We start from the raw sequence: 21,110 nt of genomic DNA, 5'->3' as shown, positions 1-21,110 counted from the left end.
AAGTGGATCAAAACCTATCGCCACTATTATCCCGAGTATCAAGGCACATTTTGAATATATTATAATACACGCCAGTCCACAGGTTATGCTAGTGAACTGCTTGTGCACAAGTGTGATAAAAATATATCACCACCACTATGATGAGTATCAAGGATCCCTTTTAATATATTATAAGATTGTACAAGTGAACCACTGGTCCAAAAGTTGGATCATTAGCCATACCACCGCTTCCAAGGGCACCATGGAAACCTTTCAATATCATATAATACCCCCAACCCATGAATTGTGCAAGTAAACCGCTTCATTGAGCATTAAGAATCCCTTCTAATAGTTTATTATAACCCTAGGACCATGGGTTGTTCAAGTGAACTTGTGCATGGAAATCCCAATCATTCACAATATCAGACATCATATGAGAGAGCAAATGGAGACATTTAAGACCTTCTTTTGAATTGTCAACGTGACAACAAGACAAGTAAGTTGGCTTATGGGCAGTGGTTTGTTTAGTATGCCAAGTTCCAAGTATCGACCATGGAAAAATAGATCCCTACTACGACTTGGCTGTTGTGATCCATGTAGCAGAGAACATATATTATAGATTAGGGACAAAAAATGATGTATTAAAACAGCTTAATGTAAGAAAACAGTCTGAGCCTTGCCATAAGTTGTTCCTCAGTGTTGATGAAGTTCCAGAGAGAAGGAAGTTACATCCCGACTGACCACATAAATTCTGTCAGATAGAAATGAACAAGGCTTTAGGTAGTGTAATTGCACAGACTCCAAATAAATAAGTTCATCTACAAAAAGGATACATTTGTATAATATTTGTAATACATTTTAAAAGACCATTAGGATGTCATCATATATGTATTAAGTATACACATTCAATAAAGATAAAAATAATAGTCATATTGATACAAAGTATGAATTAAGAGTCTCTAACTCAAAAATACTTTAAAATTAACAATAAATTATTAAAACATTGACATTTCCTACCATTGTACAAGGGATCAAAGGGCTCCGATAAACATAGTATATAGATTTCTATAAACTGTATAAAAAAAGTCTTCCTAGATGTTCGTCTGTGGTTGTTGCTTTTATTTAAGGGCTAAAAAGTAATCCTTCCTTAATAAAAATATCTTGAATTTCATGAGAAGACATATTTGTCACTTTCCCAAACTTCCTCGAAATTACTGTTATGCAAATACCTCTATTTAAGTCAATCATCCGTTACTACGTGTCAAGGAGTAGTTCATGAATAGACTAAATTAAGTTAAATTCTCTTTCACAATCCTGATCCGAAACGATGTGACTTCATTGTTATCTTCGTGAGTCAGTCCTTAGTGACAAAAAGGCAGATTCCGAGGACTGAACTTATTTACACATTAAAATTTAAATGAGGATGAGAGTAAGTCGAAACTCATCTTGGAACTCTTTCCGAAGAAACAGGAAGACTTTGACAAGGAAATGAATAGCTGAATATCTCTTGGCAAATTAACGTTTGAATACACGAGATAGATTCTCATAATAATGTTCAAATACTAAGATATAATTGCATGATGTATCAAAATCCCCCATCCTTCTGGAGACCTCCTCAGAAACATTATTCTTAAAATGACCCTAAAGAAAATAATTTAGGTTAAAAAAATTAATGACATACTTTTAAAACAACCCATTAATTTAATGTTTACATCCCTCAAAAAGTAAAAAAATCTTGATTATATTACTTGGCAAAATCTTATTACTATTAGCAAGTTTGATGGTATTGCTCAACAACTTCCTTTTATTTATGTCTCAGAAAAAGTAAAGATTTTCATGAGAGAGAAGCAGATATACTTTTTATCTCTAGCTGATCTATTTTTATAATACACTGCACTAAACATTTGACATTACCATTATGAAAAATATATTGCAATTATTGGCTAAATATAACAAATAATAAATTAAGTCAACAAAATAGTAAATAAAACCCATTCAAGACCTTTCAAATAGATTTTAAGGCAACTGACCATTTTAAGCCAATCGGCAACGAAAAGGAAAAAAACCCTGCTGCTACTTTTTGGCCGATCTTTACCTTGAGTCTTTATTCGTATGTATTACTTAAAAAAAATATACGATCAAACTTGTATTAAACAGTTAGAAAATGGAAATTTAAAGAGCGACTGCTTAGTGCAGATGATCTCTTAAATCAAGTTTCGTATTTATTAACAATTTTAAATTTGAAAAGTGTATATGACCGCTTAATGCGGTGATACAGGACGTGGTCGTTAGGTCAGGTTTGACTGTAGTTGTATTTTTATAAGTAGATACGTAAAAGGGCTTCTTCATTTTTACATTGTCAAAAAGGAACACCTAAACTTATAGAACTATATGATATGTTTATGAGCTATTTTATGATATTAGAAATATTATTTAATTTTTAAATAAGAGGTTTAGTGAACATTGTTAAATATTGCGCTTCCATTTTTGGTTTTAGAAAAAGACAATGACTATTATACACATATTCATGTTTTTATACTAGTCAGTTAAAAAATAGTACTTAAGTTTAAGATTTGTATTGAACCTGATTTGCAATTAGTTTAGCTTTTGTAAATGATTTTAATTATTTTGATTCTATTTTTGTGGTTTTTTTATTTTTTAAATTAGTCATGTGATTTATTATTCGTTTTGAACTAGATCTCGAATAAATGTAAACATTTTTGTACAATCATAAATAAATATTTTATTTGCTTGTATTTCTTACATTATTTAGTTGTCAATGGATTTATCAATAAATCAATATATGTCAATACATTCAGTCATGTATATATTGGTATCTGGATGGATTGGCAACCACTTTTTTCCATAATCATTGAAAAGACATAAAGTAAAACAAAATGTTTAAATAAAGTATTTTACCCCTGAATAAAGTTGTTTTTTCAAAAAGGCTATTCTTTTAATTTTTAAATAAAAAGATTACTAAAATCATTATGTAATCAATTTATGCTATGCCGTCAAGCAAATCCGATATTGTTTTTTTATTTTTGCATTTGTTATTAAAATTTAAAGTTGACAAAGGCTTCATGATCCATTGTTTTCAATCAATTGTGTTATAAATTTAAGAACTTTGATATTAATGATAGCTTATGTTTAACCAATGAAAAACTATTCAATTACAATACTTGGAAAAGGTGAGTCATTGATAGAACTCCAAATTTTGACCAATATAATAATTGTGTTCAAAGTAAAACAGTTTTATATTTTACTGAGTTTATGGATAATGATTCTCTATGATTAAGTGTTTACCAATAATTTAAATATTTTTATTAGATGATGGCACATTTTTGATCACACTATGTTGTAAAAGTGGTTTTTAAGACAAAATTTTGAAATTGTTGGTTTAATCTTGGTGTCGGCTATTAGAAGCCCTGATCTCATTCTTATGACAAAGACAAAAACCAAATATTTTATTTTTTAAGAAATCAATCTTTTTCTTTGTGCCATCAAAGTTTTAATTTTTGGTTATGCTATTATTACCATTTTCATTTCAAATATGGGCTTACATTTTATGGGATCCTCATGAGCAAAATTTGATACATATTTATAATCAATGCGACTGGGGAAGTTTACAAAACTTTGTTTTTGGCACAATTACACCGATTTGGTTTACTAGACACGCTAAAATTTCAACCAACATACTACACGGTGTTACTCCCTTTAACAAAATTATCCTATGTATTCTTTTTATCAGCTGTCGATTCCTTGGTCTCACTTGATCATAATTTATTCTTTTATATAATTAAAACTTATGCTCTGTTTCCAAAATGGCAGAAATACGATTTCTAATGGATCCCCCAATGTATTTATTTATATTGACTGTTTTATTATTTCTATGAATAAATTTTGACTATCATATACAAATATAAATGTATAGCTACGCTTTTAATAAAATATTATCGAGCAATATTTTATAATACACTACCGAATAAAATTCTATGTAGGATTGTAATATTATGAAATATGTATTTATGCGGGTAATTCATTTAAAAAAATGACAATGATAGTCTGAGAGTACTTAAAAGATCAAAACAGTCCGTATAATTGACTTATCTGCTAACTACTCACTGATTTCGTGCCTTTTTCTGTTTGCTCAAATAATATCGGATCATTGATTGATTTGTAATATACACTAAACCTCTTCTCAATAAAGCAAAATACAAGCATATGATATAAAATGTTTTTTTTTAATAACTTTTAAGCACGCTTCGTCAAATGTTGCATATATCAAAATATTAATCCTTAAAATATTTATAATAATTTTATGATTGCTCTTGAATAAGTTTGAAATAATTAGGATTTTTTATATTACTTTGTCTTAAATACTGTTTTTAATACATAATTTATGTAGCAACAGAGAATAACTTTAAGTCAGTTAATTTTAGTTTTGTTGTACTCTTGTAGTAATGAAAGTTATTCAAATCAATACATGGTTGAAAGAAATGAAGGTGTGTTTGAAAGCCCATGATTTTCTTTATTGTTTCGTGGAATTATATATTACTAATCTTTCCTACTTAACATTATAAGTAACACTTCTTTGTTTTCATAGGAAAATGGTATAGAGCTAAACAAAAATATTTTTATTAAATTTTCACATATTTTAAATCGTAATTCCTCAACCAAAGGCTTCAAAATCTTTGAAATAATTCATTTTACAAGAATGTAAATCCTTAACAGAAATGAAAGAAAAAATAGGATAATAGAAAAGGAAGCGTATTTTTGAAGTTGCAACCTGAGAATTCTTTTAATATTTACTTTTTTAAATTTACCAAAGCTTTAATCATTATTCTTGTAATCTTAAAGAAATAACAATAAGTATAAAGTAATCAATAGGTCGTGAATGACAATTTGTCGGGGAGCTATAAGTCCTTATTGTACTTTGAGGAGAGTTGAGAATCACTATGGGAGTAAAACCTCCTATATTATTGCAAGATACGGATTACTATTTGTGATTATTTTCTTATTATCAATGTTGCTAGCACCTGATCTAATCAAACGTCATGACAGCTAAGCTGCTCCCCTCAAAAATATTTTTTGAATTGTCTGGGTGACCACGTTAATTTTTTGGGTTCTTTCATTTTAGTATACCGACATATAATTAAAAAATAATCAATATCAGTAGTTCATCTCACTTCAAGATATGTTTAGAGATAGAAAATCTAAATATTTATTTATATACTATAAATGTAAATTTTGTGTATTCATTATGCAACAAAGCCAAAAAAAAAAAAAAATAATACTGATAGATGAAACGCTTGCTTGCTCTGAACTCTATCAAAAGTATACCCCCAGAGGTGTAAAAAATTACGCTAGGTACTTTTTCCTTAAACTATTTGGCCTCAGGACGTTTTTCCTTAAAACTATTTTGCCTCAAGGAATTATCGCCTTAATATATAAGTAAATGAGATTTATACGTAGTCATTGTTTATTTTCTTCTATAAATTGATGTTTACTTTGAATTTTTAAATCAAAATATGTAATGTGTTTTACTAAACAAGGCATTACCCTTTCATTTTTGGTTTCTATTATTTTTACATACCGGCAGGACATACTTTTTACAGCACTGTTTATACCTACCGCTATATGTTAGTACCTGTGTGCGCGTCTAAAACTAAACAATCCTTTAAATTTTACGCCATCTACATATTTGTGATTTTATTGAGTTGAAACCGGTTTATACTTCGAGGCAAGGGTCTAGACTAGTCATAAACAAAACTCCAGTAAAATCTAAATTGCAACAGTGGAACAACATCCGATAATATGGAGAAACCTCAAGTCACTATTTTGGAACTTTCCGCGCGGGGAAAAACTCGCACTGAAATTGGCAAGGTTCTAAACTGCAGCCGCACCCCCATTTACAGCGTGGTGGCGAAAGGGACTCCTGAGGCGACCACAAGATCTAAGTCAAGGCCTCGAAGGCCGGACGAAATAGTTGCTGCCGTAAAAAAGTCTGTCGAGGACAAGAGAGGCAAGGTCACCGTCAGCAGCCTCTCCAGGGAGTTCAACGTCGGCAAAAGGACCATGGGCCGCCCAGTTATAAATTTGATCATTTTTGAGACTGAAGAGTTATGAATCGTAAACCAAAATACACCCATTTGACTGCACCCCACCCTAACATCCTTAACAAGAATGATCAAAACATTATTAATTCAACATGAAGCTCGAAAGTATTGCATAAAAAACTGAAAGTAAAAGCTATCCAAGAGTCAGAAAAATTTTAAAAAGTCTGAAGAAGGAAATTACTGTATTAAGTGAATTATTGAATCATCTTCGATTTAAATTTGATGAAGTTTCTACCTGAGAATCTGAGACTGTTGAACATAATAATACATAATGTTATTATTATTTAATCTAAAAATAACTGTAATATAATTGTATGTATTTATCAATTATACCTTTGTACATAGTTATCCATCATTTTATTTATTCATTAACCAATCAGTCAAAAATATGCTATATGTAATTAAATTCAAATTGTCGTAGAATTGTGTAAGGATCTTTCAAACTACTCTCTTATTCATGAGTAATTATCAATATACTATAATAATTACTGTATTTTAGATTATAATTAATATATTTTTAAATGTAGTATATTATAATTTTATTATGTTGAATTAGCTCAAAAATAATCCCTGTGGTTTAATAAAAGATTACAAAAGTAAACCTTTTTTTGGCCTTGGTCTCAGCCTCCTTCAATAGGCTTTGGTCTTGGAGTGACTGGCTTCTTGATACATCAATATTTGATTAATTATACTAGATTAAAAAATAATCTAAGTACCACTGCCTCCAAGGCGTACTATATGTACTCTGTGGCACACGGGCTTATAATCCCTGAGTTTGATAATACATCTGATAGGTATAGTTTATAAGCAATTATAAATTAATTTCCTAAGTTAATCCACTGACGTTAGAAGATGAAGTAGGAAGCATTTTTTGTTTGTTTCCAAATTAACACTAAAGATAATAACTAATCCCTCAAAAGGAAAGTAGAGTAAATGGAGATTTACTAGAATGATGAAAACCCCCTCTCATTAAGCTATCAAGGATAAAATGTGCGACTCGACAGAACAGTTTCCATTTATGGATCGACAAAACACAACTTTGAATATTTAGATTTCAAAAAAACAACTAATTTTCATACATTTATATTAATTAAGAAAAGTTTGTCTGTGTATACGTATGTATATTTGGATTATGAAGAGTAATTGTTTATTGTATTTTACATATGAGTTGAGGACTCATTTTTCAGAACAAGTGTGTTTTGCTAAAGCTCAGCCAGAAAGCGTTCTAGGGACTAAAGTACTTCCTCACTCATCACGTCATATTATTTTTTTTTTCTAGCTGATATTCTTATTCTTCAGGAAAGAACAACTAAGTATTGAGTGAGTATGCTCATAAAAAAAACAAAGAGTAACACTGCTGATTTCTTGAGGAGTTATCTTTCATATTATTAAAACAAAGTTTGTCTGTTCGTTAGTTTCAATCCATTAATAAGGAATGTTGTATTGTGTCTTGTTTTTTAACTTGAAGGGAATTTCATTCGTTAAACTTCTGTTTACTTGTTTATTTCATCATATCATGTCTAGTTGTTTATACATTTGTAATATATGTGATATATATTACAGAAAGATCCCTCACTAAACCCACTTACCCAAACACCCAAAAAAAAAAGAGTTCTTCCAATTTGGTTAGGTGTCATTTGATAATTGTTTTTATCATAATAAAATCATACAAATCGTAAAATTAAGTAGTTTCTGTTCAGAACATCATATCAAAAAAAAAAAAAATGATCGATTGACCATTTTGTCATTTTTCTAGAGCATAAATGCCACCTTTAAGCTCCTTCAATTCTTTATTAATTTTCTTCAGCATATCCTGTTTAGAAATATACTAAATTCCTTGAAACCCATACCTCTCCAGTCATATTCAAACACCTAAAGGATTTTGTTTTAGAAAGATTTATAGAGTTGGGCTGATGGTAAGAAGAAATGTATTTCATCCATCTTTCTATATGGACTCAGTATTTTAAATATTATAGTTAGAGTTGTAAAAAATATATCCTTTTCTGCGTATGAAATTTGTGTAGTTGTCAATTTGAACAGTTTTTATTTGTATTTTTCAAAGCTCTTATATATTTTACTCCCTAATTTGTATGAAGAGAACATCACCGATGATTTGTTTGGGGAGTTAGAGCGTAAGTCCGTGTAAGATTATGAGCATAATTTAGAATCTAAATCTAAATGATTCCTTTATTTGGCTTTGTTAGATACGTAGAGTATTTTGTGTTGATTTTCTTCAACTCGTAGCAACCCGTAGCTAATCGAATGAATAATTATGATAGCTAACCACTGCTTCCCTCTGTAGCATCCTTCAAATTATCAGCCTTATCATACAAATCTCTTTTTTCTAACAAATCTAATTAGATCTAATTTTCTGTTGTTCGTCGCAAGTTGTAAATATTGTTGGTTCCGGAATACATTGGGCCCAGTCAAGCAAAGGTAATCTTTATTTATACATTTTACAATGATTAATCTTCAGAAAAATCTGAAGTAGAGGAGCCTTATTTTTATATTTAAAAGTAGGACCTGGGCCTGCAGTGTCCCCGGAATAAAAAAGTTGGGGTTAATTATTTTGGGATCACAAAAGAAGTCGTAGACTACGGAACGTACTTAATTTTATGTAGCCTCTTTTTACTCTAAAACAAAAAAATTAAGAGATATATGTACATAAAATAATGAATTCACTAAATTAGAGCGAAAAGATTTTGATTATACTTATATCACGTTGTTACCTTTGTAATGGCTTGTAACATTTGGTCTAAAAAAATAGACCAAAGAAAGGCTCAAAATTAGTTTGGAATTAGCCAATTATTCCCAACTATGAAATGATTATTCAATAATTGTTGAAGATAGTGGAATATATTATACGCTAGGTGGTGTAATAGTCTTTAGCTTGTTTAAACAAAATGACACATGCTGAGAAGGATTTTCAAAGAACTTTCTATGTGTGCATTTATTAAAATTTAAAAGATCATAATATGAAGTTAGATGCACCATGATGTAGTTAATCCAATATCAATACATAGTAGATGGTAAATTGTCATAAAAGCAAAGCTCTTTAATGATCAAACAATACAACTTCCATTTAAACCATCCTGAATGGATTCTTCTTCTCTTATAAAAAACAAATAACACAAAAAACATCTGTCCTATATATATATATATATATTTATTGAATAAAAGGATCCAAGGGGAGGTCATTGCTCGAAACAGCAACAACAGCTGATCTGATTTGAAAGGGGGTAGCAGATTTGAATATATTATATATGTACATATTTATTAACAAACAACAAATAGTTGTACTTTTACGCTAATGGATTTATTTTTTTACTTTTTGATACATCTTTTTTCTTTCATAATTTCAATTCATTTATATAGAATGGATATTTTTTCAACGTATATTTATTCATATCGCAGCGTTGTACCATTATCCCTTTTTTTTTTGTCAGCTGTCAATTCATCTACTGTCATTAATGTCATGAACGCTGAGTTTGTGAAATTGTATTAAATCATGCTACGCTGTGAATATTCTTCCTATTATATAAAAATACTTCTTTCTCAAAAAAACAAAACAAAAAAAAAGTACACTAAATTTGAAAAAAAATTCAAAAATCAACAGCTATTCACAAAAAAGTAATTTTTTTCGAAATAAAACTTCAAATATTTTGGGATTTTTTTGAAAATCCAAGGCTGTTTACAAAAAGTTTCAAAAATTTAATTTTTTAGTACACAGGAAAAATTATTTTTCCTGTTTATGGGGGGGGGATAGCCCCTCCAGCCAACCCTGTGGACGCCCCAACCATTCACTAATATAAAACACATGACATTAAGCTTATTAAAAACGAACAACGACAGATGCTAATGTTGTTTATCGTCTACATCAATCTGCGTATCTGTTTTACTCTGTATGAAGTTTCTAAGTTTTGCTAGACTTTATATTTCTTGACCCAACCTCACAATCTTATTATTACAATTATAAGACATATGTATATGTAGTTTATGATGACGTTATTTTACTATCGTTGATAAATATAACCCGGAAGCATTTTGAGATATAAAATAATGACGGACATCTCATAAAATGGAAAGAAACTTAAACTAGAATGGGCACTCGGTTGAGCGTAAACCTTTCCTAAAATATTTTCCCTCTCTTTATGGTCGATTATGCGTTTCTAAGTTTTTTTGGGACCTTAACCTCTAAATTTTTTATTAGAGTTATGTATCTCAAGTTAATTTTATAATGTGTGCATGTACTATGGTAAACAGCAATCTGTAATCTGGCTTTTATAAAAAATGACGTTTCGTGTGACCTTGCCCTTTCAAACATTTAATAGCCTCTTACCAGGGACGTCGATAAGGGTAGGGCTGGAGGGACTGTAGTCCCTCCCCCAAATTAAGGAATGGTATTTAAAAAAAAAAAATTTTTTTTCCAAAAAATTTATTATTGAAATATAATTTTTTTAAATTATTTTCCTAAAAAAATTAACTTTGGTCAACAGCTGTTAATTTTTGAAATTTATTTCTGAAGTATTTTAATATTTGAATTTTTTGTTAATAGAAAAATCCCCCCCAAAAAAAAAACAAACATATATATTATATATAATCCTGCTTGCTGTTAACATTTATAACTTACCTACAAAGTTTCTCCGAAACGGATCTTTTTCTTTTTCCGTAATCTTGCTTACAGAGAGACAAAGAAACCGAGGCGAAAACATAATGTCCGTTCAACTTTGTTGATGGAGGTAAAAAGGAAAAAAATAAAAATATCAAGACAAATTGAATGGTTCAAAAAATGTATCCTTGCCCTTTTCCTGAATTTCAGAAGCTAAAAAGAAGGTGACGTAGGTATTGTGGTGTATATTCTAAAATATAAGAGACTTGATAATACATTGCGCATTGATTAACTTCTCTACAGAAAGCTGATTCATCAAACTTTCATTGCTCTAAAGAGAAGAAACACTTGTAAATTGTCATCATTTCCTGAACGCAGAATAATTTTCTGATGAACGTAATCTTAATAGAAGCGGTATAATAGCATCATACAAGTCCACATGTGAATGTCTTTTACTATTGAACGAATTTGATTCACCATATGGTCTTATTTTATACAATATAGATTATTATGCAGTAACATCTACGCTATGAGGGTCTACAATATATACAATAATAGCCTTTCACTTCCATCCCTTTAAAACTCCTAACTTGTACGTATAGAAAACGACCCAAGAGCTTTCCCCACAACCCTAAAGAATGGAGTATCTCAAATATACCTCCAAACCATTCATTCAATGACCCTAAAGCAAGATCAAAAATAAAAGCGACTAGCCTTGAATAAATATGTTACTATTTGTAATTAATGTAATTATTATCGTGCAAGAGTTTTAAATGCCATTAAAGGACAGGAGAAAAGAATGAAGCACACCTATAGAATGTTTAGAACTAAATTATATGTATGTTGGAACTAGCTTTTTAATGGGACATTATTTAGCTGTCTTTTTATATGTACATAACTTCATTTCTTCCCTCTCTCTTTTCTCTTCATTTCACTGATCAATAATACCTAAAACAATCCCCTTTCTCCAACAGCCGAATACGAGCCTCAAAAAGGGGAAAAAAAAGGAAAAAAAAAGAGAAGATTTTCTTCTCTTTTGTCAAAGGCCGGAAAGAAGGAAGGGAAAAAATCAATAGAGGTTTTCCATACATAAGAGCCCCCTTCAATGTACAGAAGAAGAAAAAAGAAAAGGAAGAATCGAATAATCAATACGTAGATGGTAGTGCCCTCTTTTACCAAAAAATAAAAGTTCCTTTTCTTCTATTGGGATTCTAAGTATGAATATATTCCTATATTTTTTGTCAAGACAATGTATGGAAATGTGAAAACTTATATAGCACAATTAAGATCATACAAGTAAGAGATCCATGAAGGTTCCATACATAGTTTACAGTTATGTTTAATGTATGTACATAGGACCATGAAGGAAGGGAAAGAGAATTATCCGTTCAGTGCCCTAAGGAATCATCAACATCCTCATCATAAAATGTTGTATACTATCTCTGATATATAATTGGAGAGCACCTGCTTCTCTTTCCGCCTCTCTTCTTCCTTCTCCATGGTAAGAGAGGCAAGACAGGCGCTCTTTATATAAACGCTTTTTTATTTTATATACCCTCACTGGCTTTCTGCATCAGAAAAAAACAAAAAGGAGAAATCCCCCCCCCCTCTCCTTTTTTTTTCTTCCCTTACATAAATTGTCTCTTTGCATTTATTTCAACTATATCCTCGATGACGAGAACATCTCCCTAGCAAATAATAACAAAGTTTTTGTTTCCTTTTTTTACCGGAAAACTTTTTTATTTTTTCTGTTTATTTTCGGTTTGTTATTATTATTTGGGCTGAGTCACAAGATCATTACACAATTCGTTCATCCTGATTTGTTGTTGTCATTGTTTTTATATTTGGTTTGACTAAAAAGAAGAAGAAAAAACAAAAAATTGATGGAAAAATCAATCTCTACAGAGTCTCACCAAGAAAAGTTTTCGATTTGAGTACAGTTTTTGCACAGAGACACGTACTCAAGACCAGTGAAGTTGTTGTTATTCCTTTCAGTTTTTTAGTCAGTGCGATTTAAAAAAAAAAGAAGAAAATCCCCTTCAATTATAATACTCCTCATATTCAAGAAAATTTTTATTAATAATATTTACCATATACCATTATTTTTATACCTAGTGAATATTATTTAGTCACATAAAAAACCACAGAAAAACTTACTCAAAAAAAGAGAATAAAAAACGATCAACAAAAAAGTCAAAGGAAACGTTTCTGGGATATATATAACGAGTTGGTAAGTAACTGTTTTTGAATATGTACATACATTCATAACATTTATAATAGAAAGCTCTGTTTCTGTTCATACATGTTCCTCTAAATAGTTTTTTTATAGCTGTCGTATGTAGAATTGAAGGGGTAAGGCTCTGGTCAAGATGATTTATCATGGTTTCCTTTTAGATTCTTTTATTTTTCCCCTTCTTCGTAATCAATGAAGGCACACCCAGTTAGACCGGTTACAAAAGGAGCTCTTTCGTAGAGTCAATATAGAAGGGACTTTCTATTCCTGGTTTTTGTACAGTATTGTTATAGTGGAAGGAAGAATAATAAAAACAGAGGAGAAAGCACTTTTATAGAAAATACATATTATATCCTCTTTTTGTTTTAAATTGTTCTTTTTTACTATCATAATGCGTATGATATAAAAAAATTATTTCATTCCATCGACATAGGATATGTACAAATACTAAATATGTTTTTATGACTTCTTTTTACAGATTGCACAAAAACAAAAAAATCAAAAGGAAAAAACAAAGGCAAAGAGCCGTGTTACAAATTAGTAATAGCAATAAGGCCCGAGTAAGACTCAAAACTTGAAAGCAAGGCGGAGGAAGAATCCAGGCTGCATTGAAGACATACCTACATACATTTTTTGATTTGAGGTTGTGACGCTATAAGAATCAAAGATTGAACCTCTAATCTATTATACGATGATGCAAAACGGTATGGAAGTACTGACCCAGCCGATATTGCAAGGTGGAGGTGTTGGGGTTGTTGTGAGCTCTCAACAGCAGGCCGCACAAGCCCAACAGCAACAAGCAGTGACTCAACAACAGCAACCCCCCCCACCCAACAGCGTTGTAAACCATATTACCAATTCCAATAGCGTCAATAATAACAATACGAATAATGCAAATATTGTAAATAACAACATTAGTCCTGGAGAGGATGAGGATCCCAAAACAAATCTGATTGTAAATTATCTGCCTCAAAACATGACGCAGGAAGAGATACGATCTCTTTTCTCATCCATTGGTGAGGTTGAGTCCTGCAAGCTGATACGTGATAAAATCACAGGTAGTAGTACATATTTCGATTCTAAATACCTACATTTGTTAAAGTCAAATCACTCACTTATTCCTTATTATATGACACATTCGTGGTATTTATTGTTTTATTTGTTTATTAGTTTCCGTTTGTTTCATTGCTTACGCCTTTACGTTTATTATTATTATTCATTTATTTGAGTTTCTTTTTTCTTTTTCGTTTTTCGTTTTTTTTAGGTCAAAGTTTGGGTTACGGTTTTGTTAATTACCATTCTAGTGATGACGCAAGAAAAGCTATTCAAACCCTTAATGGGTTGAGATTACAGAACAAAACCATTAAGGTACAGTTCACCCTATTCATGTAGTTCTATTATTTAATTTTCTTTGACAAAAAACAGACAAAATAACTTCAATAATTTCAAATAGGCTTATTTACTAAAGTATATGTCTGATTATTTTCTTCCTTCCCTCCAGGTTTCTTACGCAAGACCAAGCAGTGAAGCCATAAAGGGAGCAAATCTCTACGTCTCTGGTCTTCCAAAGCACATGGCTCAACCCGATCTCGAGAGACTATTCTCTAATTCAGGATCCATCATTACATCCAGAATACTGAGTGATAATATCACAGGTAATTCGATACTTTATTGGTCGTCTATGTACGTACGTACGTACGTACGAGTATGTATGTACATGGAGTTTAATAATATTATTATGCAATCCCATTATGTGATGAATCACATATGCATCGCCTACGTTGATCCTTACTTTGTTTAGGTCTCTCTAAAGGGGTTGGATTTATTCGATTTGATCAACGCATTGAGGCAGAGCGAGCCATACAAAAACTCAACGGAACCATTCCGGAGGGAGCCACGGAACCCATCACAGTCAAATTTGCTAATAATCCAAGTAGTAGTTCAAAAGCTATACCGCCTTTAGCTGCCTACTTAGCTCCACAAGCAGCACGAAGAGCCTTTGGTGGAGCCCTGCATCCTGCTGGACGATTTAGGTAAACCATTTTTTTGTTGCTTTTTTAATATCTGTGGTGTGTCAACAATAAAAAAATCAACTTGAACAAAAAACAAGAAAAACTCCAATTTCTATATTTTCTTCATATATACGTAGAGCCCAATATTTACGAGACATATTTGCTTCAATTACAGACATATCATTCAAATTTGATGGATGAGTTAAGATAACCAAGAATTTTAGCTATAGTTTTAATCTTTATTTGATTTAAGTGACAAATATTGGCCTCAATATGCCCCCTTTCAACCATAGAATTAATTAATAATTCTTTTATTGTGACGATCAAAGATTTGAGTAGTGCAATTTGCGGCACACCCAAATGGTTAAAAAGAAGAATTTGTTCATAGAAATTGATGAATATTCGATGAAAGAATGCAAAAACAAATTTTGATTTTTGAGAAAAAAAAACCATTCTAGCTTGCTTTTGTGTTGACAGGCCACATATGTACTAGTAGTATTTTGTACTCAAAATTCAAATTTGTGGCTAAGTTAAATACAATATTACATATACAAAAAATAAATGAAGAAGATGAGTAGTTTTTTACGGCATTCATTTTACTTTTCTTGATTAATTTTTTTTTTCGCCTTATTTATTAGTTATCTCATTTTGAAATTAATTAATTAATTATTATATTATATAATTTGTATTTTTGAGTTATTTTACGTATCTTTTATCATTTCTGATTCATTTAAGCATTTTTATTTCTGTTGCTGCACTAAAATGAACAACAACTTTTCAAAAAAATCAAAATTTGATCATTCAAATTTTGAATCATATCAAACAACAACAATATATTCGTTTTTTGATTTGTTCATTTTTTTATTTATGTTCTTTTCCCGATTTTTTTAAATTTTTTAACTACTACCTACTACATTCACCGATTCCACTTCGACAATTCAAATCAATAGCCCATATGGTCTTCCTACAGGCTTACCATTGGATTTAAACATCAAAGATGGGTAAGTCAGCCTATACATATACCTAACTTATATACATATCTAAATATATAATTATATAATACATGTGAGGAACAATCTTACACTAAATTATTGGGGAGAAACATAGAATCCTTTATTTTAGTGTATGTAGACAAAAATCCACAAAAACAATAAAATAAAATACAAATTTCCAAAAATATTCAAAGCTCGATAAATTGTTTTCTCATTTCCTGGGAAGTTCCGAGATAAAATAGTAAATATTAAATACCTATCGTTTTGTTAGCTAATTTTATTATTTCTTAACTCTATCTAGTGATCATCCTTTTTTTGACGTAGTTAATCAAAATGATGTTAAACGTTAACCCAAATATTACTCAGATTTTTTTTTCTTGACACACAGTCGACATAGACTCGAAATTACTCTAATTTATCATAACAACTTTAGATTTGGTATGAACAAGCTATTATTTGTGATTATTATAGTTAAAATATGATAATTTCATTTTTCTAAGAAATTTTGGAGAAATATTATTTACTTGGCCACATTTGGTACTGAATATGGCCTCATTAACTTTGACAATATGGGATAATAGCTGACATTCCATTTGAGGCAATGCGTATACCTTTAATTGAAAAAGAGGAAATAGGCAAAGCAAAAGAACGACTTTATAATGCACAAATTAATCAAATTCACCCAACATTGATTAAAAATTACAAAGTTCCAAGAAAATACTCTTTTTCAACATAAAAAGTATCATTTATTCTGAAAGATGTCTTCGGAGCATATTAATGTTGTCTCCAGCATCAAAAAAAAATTAAAAGAAATTTGAAGTAATTGTATCAAATTTAGATGCAGAAAATCCCAATTCACTAACAAAGGGTTAAGAATGAAGTATTTCACTGACGTCATACATTGTATCGCCATTGAAGGAGACGCCATTTTAGGGGCTCAAAGATGACATTCTTACAAAATAAAATGAATAAATTTCCAATAAAACTTGATGAAACTCCAACAATTGGCTTTATGATACAGAAAAACTTGACACTAGTATCATTGAATACTATTTAATGACAATGATATTAAAATTAGATCAAAATAATATTTGCTAAAAATCCCTCAAAATGGTTAGATTTGTACACTTTTTTGAAAGATTTGATCAATTAGGGACAATAAAGGCAGAGTAGGTGGAGAAAATTAACTTATTCTGTCTATTATAATAGTAAATTTTGTATCTAGGTACAACATGAAAGATTGTATAACGATTTAATAAGATATTTTCAATACATTTGAGGGTCATATACATATATATAATAAAAAATTTTATAGATACTAAAGTTTAAGGCCTTCTATTAGTTGGTCAAATTTTGACATCAATAGTTGATCACTTTCCTTAATATTAATGATAAAAAGGGCGTTCATTCTTAGAAAACTTGTTTTTTAGACCCCAAAATAGCCCACATCAAAAATCCTGACGTCACATTAAAACACTATATACACATATTATTTTAAAGCAGAGATCAAAAATGTATTCATGCTTCCTACTATAAAAGATGTAGTTATCATTAAATATTCATTTGTTCGTTTGTTTCTAATATGTAGACAAATCTAGGGACCTAGGATTTTTATAGTCGTACTTGACTTGATAATTAAAATATATCTTTTTTATAAATAAAATAAATGTCCTCAAAATGGGATGCTTCCTAAAAAAAAAACAAATACTTGTGACTTGGTCTGATGTCTGTTAATAGGTGCTAATTATTAATTAAAAAATGTATCTCGAGGGAATCTTCAATACATATCAACTTTTTGTTGAATATGTAACTTATTAGAAGCTTATACTATAAAATTTGTATTTACTCGGAATTTATCAAAGGGTTAAATCCTCGTAGATGTTGGGATATAAATCCTAATAAATAATATTGCTTTAATGGTGGCTTAAAATGCGACAAGGAATACATTTTTAATTATTTTATTTATAGAGTTACTCTCATTATTCATTGACTATAATGTCTTTAATGGAAATTAAATAGGATTCGTTGTACCTAGAGTAAGGATCTATTGTAGGAATTCTATTTTGAGATGAAAAAAATCAATAAATATCTTCTTTTATGTTTGTCCCTCACATATTTATATACATATATATTTATACACATAATTTATGTTTGAATTTTTTTATGTTTTAGTTATTTAATTTTCTAATTATTCCTATAATTATCATAAATTTGTGTATAGTTCAATATTCAAAACTATTTGGATCACCAAAGAGCCTAATAGATCATTTTTCAATTTTTTTCTATACTTTTCTCTTTTTTTATTATACTTATTTATACATAGTTTTTTATATATTTTATACTCATTTTCTAAAATGTTTTATTTCATTTTACAAAAACATCTAAAAGCTCTTTCATTTATTTATTTTTTGAGATGAAAAATCATCATACGTTACTATTCATGATTTAAAGAAACCAAACAATTTTTTAACCTCCCTCTCACTCCCCCACGACACAGAAACATAAGTAGGTAGTAGGTCTTACCTACAGATATGCAAACATGGATAACTCTGAAGAAGCCCTTTCAACTTTTTTTTGCATTAAAATTTTTTTTCTGCTTATACTCAAATTCCCTTTTGTAACCTGAATTTTTTTTTTTTTTGTTATTTTCTTTATATATTTATAGTACTGGCAAAGCTGTGTTGGCTTCTTCAGCAAAGGGAGTTGGGGCATCAAGGCAAGTATTTTAATTTTTTTTTTTTGAAGCCGTGTACGACAGTGTCTCATTTTAAAAAAATTTATTTTTTACGTTATTATTTTTTTATTATTTGTACATACTAAATTATTTTTAGGTTGCTTTTTTCTAGAAGTTGTGGTTATTTTTCAGGCCATATTTTAAAGCTCTTTTTGGCTTCTTGTTCTTTAAAAAGTTATATGTTTACCATCATAAGCCAATAGGAAATTTAAAATAGTACGATTTCTAATTATATTTTTTTAAATATAAAATTTTATTTATCTATTCTTAATTATTATATTATTTAGTTATATTAACAAAGCTGCTCAAAACATTTACTCACTTCACATCTAAATCTCTGTAGAATCCAACGTAACAACTTTGCCTTTTGTACATAATATGAACAAAGCATAACAAATTAAAAATTTCATTTGGTTCGCTCTTGCTTATTTTTTTCATGTTTTTATAAAAATCCTTTATTTTTAAATAATTAGGAGAAAAAAATAAGATTGGACACTTGAGCCAAAATGAAGCATTCAAAACATTCCCACATTTATTTTTGTTCATTCCTTTTATTTTTGGTAATAGTGATGTTTCATCTCAAATTATATAAACATTCTTATTTCTTTTTTTCATTTGCTTTCTCCCACATTCTTATTTCTTTTCTATTATTGACATCCTTTTATTTTGGACTTGCACAAAATATTTATATCTGTATATACATTAATAATAACTTATATTTTTTGTTACTTCTAACTAATTACGATGATATTTAATAATACATACATATATATTTAATTAAGTAAAGCCATCAATTCAAGAGATGAAGTCATCCTTTGAATTAAAATACATATTCTGTAAAACTAAGTAAATCTTTTATATTAATCATAGATATTCCCCTCTGGCTGGAGAGCTCCTCACCGGCAACCCCATCATGCCCAACAACAACACAATGAACGGCTCTGGCTGGTGTATTTTTGTCTACAACCTAGCACCTGAAACAGAGGAAAATGTTCTATGGCAGCTATTTGGACCCTTTGGAGCAGTACAAAACGTCAAAGTTATTCGGGATTTACAGACAAACAAATGCAAGGGCTTTGGTTTTGTTACCATGACAAACTACGACGAGTGCTTGGTTGCCATTCAATCCCTTAATGGCTATACGCTAGGGAATCGGGTTCTTCAAGTATCATTCAAAACAAATAGTCGAAAAATGTAAACGATGGATCTCTCACTCTCCAAGCAGCGGCAACAGCTATTTGCTACATCATTTTATAATTTACTTTTTTCCTATTTTTCTTCACATACATTTTTTGCCCACTCTTGTGGCTTCATATTCACCATTACAACATCATCAATATGATTAATTAATTAATTACCATTCATTTTTACACACATTTATTTCCATTTTTCCATTTTTCTCTAGTCAGCATTATGATTATTAATTGATATATGTTTTTGAATTAATTCTTTGATAGGTTCCCACACCTTTTTCATTAATTATTATTATGATTATTATATTTCATTATTGAGGCCCAATGACTTTGTCTCTTCAAGTCCTTTCACTCTCCAGAGTACCTTTTACAATGTTGTGGTTGTTATTACTATTGTTGCATTTAAAAAGAAAATAAACAAATGGAGGGAGAAAGGTTTGTGAAGAGAGGAGGAGTCGAGGTTGAGTTAGTTCTTTTTAGATTAATTATTATTATCATTATATTTCTAAGATCTCCTTTTTTTCCTTCAAGTACATTTTTATGTTGATTGTTCTTCAAAACAAAAACAAAAGAAAAACCATCATTTTTTTTTCTCCACCAAAATACTTTGTATTACATACACTAATTATGTCAGTCAAAAAGATATATTTTTGAAAAGAAAGAAAGAAAAAAAACACACTAACAAACTACGAAACAGATGTCTGGCAGATAAATATGTTTAATATTATTCTAGTCACAAATTGAAGTGAAATTGCTACCTTAGGTTTGATATAACTAACTACAACTACTTCTAATATATCTACTCTATACATACATATATCTATTTAAATATATACAAATACTCATAAGTTTTTTAATGTCATATATATGCTATACAAAAATATATACAAATATATATTTTCCTCTTAAACTTTGATTGTATTTTTTAGTTCCTCTTCTGAATGACGTTTTTTTAGGCATTTTTTTACTTTTACATAAATTCATTTTTGAGTGACTAAGAAAGTTTGGGGAATAGAGTTGGGAACATATCCCCTTAATGCGACTGATATTCTTTCTAGTTGGTACTATCAATAATGTTTTTCAAACATGTAATTTTTTTTTCAAAAATCCATAGCTGTTGACAAAAAATTAGTTTTGTAGGAAAAAAATTTAAAATATTAAATTTTTTGGAAAAAAGCTTAGAAAATCCATTGATATTCACAAAAAAAATCTAAAATCCATAATTATTCTCAAAAATTA

At 29.7% G+C, this 21,110-nt stretch overlaps 1 protein-coding gene and 1 long non-coding RNA gene across 7 annotated transcripts; one reads left to right on the top strand and one right to left on the bottom strand.

Annotated features, from left to right (window-relative positions):
• Window positions 1-849: 849 nt before the first annotated feature.
• On the bottom strand, window positions 850-11,505 carry LOC139906951 (uncharacterized). The gene is made up of 2 exons (XR_011783211.1): window positions 10,729-11,505; window positions 850-1,620 (listed from the first exon to the last, which is right to left on the bottom strand). It is a non-coding gene; the product is annotated as an uncharacterized lncRNA (long non-coding RNA).
• A 558-nt stretch (window positions 11,506-12,063) lies between these two features.
• LOC121127757 (ELAV-like protein 3) lies at window positions 12,064-20,781 on the top strand. Of its 6 annotated transcripts, none has more exons than XM_040723239.2 (8): window positions 12,064-12,937; window positions 13,419-14,001; window positions 14,205-14,308; window positions 14,442-14,595; window positions 14,754-14,973; window positions 15,903-15,953; window positions 18,610-18,660; window positions 19,549-20,781. In XM_040723239.2, the coding sequence occupies exons 2-8, from the start codon at window positions 13,632-13,634 to the stop codon at window positions 19,874-19,876; spliced, it is 1,278 nt and encodes a 425-aa protein (XP_040579173.1). In that variant the 5' UTR covers window positions 12,064-12,937; window positions 13,419-13,631; the 3' UTR covers window positions 19,877-20,781. The 6 variants fall into 6 exon arrangements, with proteins under 6 accessions (XP_040579173.1, XP_071748788.1, XP_040579172.1 ...); XM_040723238.2 differs by having other exon boundaries at window positions 12,357-12,937; window positions 14,742-14,973; XM_071892687.1 differs by lacking the exon at window positions 18,610-18,660 and having other exon boundaries at window positions 12,347-12,937.
• Window positions 20,782-21,110: the final 329 nt, after the last annotated feature.

Source organism: Lepeophtheirus salmonis, chromosome 13, assembly GCF_016086655.4.
Source record: "Lepeophtheirus salmonis chromosome 13, UVic_Lsal_1.4, whole genome shotgun sequence".
In the NCBI taxonomy this organism is placed as follows: domain Eukaryota; kingdom Metazoa; phylum Arthropoda; class Copepoda; order Siphonostomatoida; family Caligidae; genus Lepeophtheirus; species Lepeophtheirus salmonis.
Note: the sequence above shows the minus strand (reverse complement) of the source record. Positions and strands in the feature narration are given on the sequence as shown.

What these genes read in the sequence shown, in the direction of transcription:
- LOC121127757 (XM_040723238.2), top strand. Translation starts at nt 13,632, where the DNA reads ATGATGCAAAACGGTATGGAAGTACTGACCCAGCCGATATTGCAAGGT. An exon ending in ACTGAGTGATAATATCACAG is followed by an intron (nt 14,596 to 14,741) that starts GTAATTCGATAC and finishes TACTTTGTTTAG; the next exon opens with GTCTCTCTAAAGGGGTTGGA. An exon ending in AAGGGAGTTGGGGCATCAAG is followed by an intron (nt 18,661 to 19,548) that starts GCAAGTATTTTA and finishes TATTAATCATAG; the next exon opens with ATATTCCCCTCTGGCTGGAG.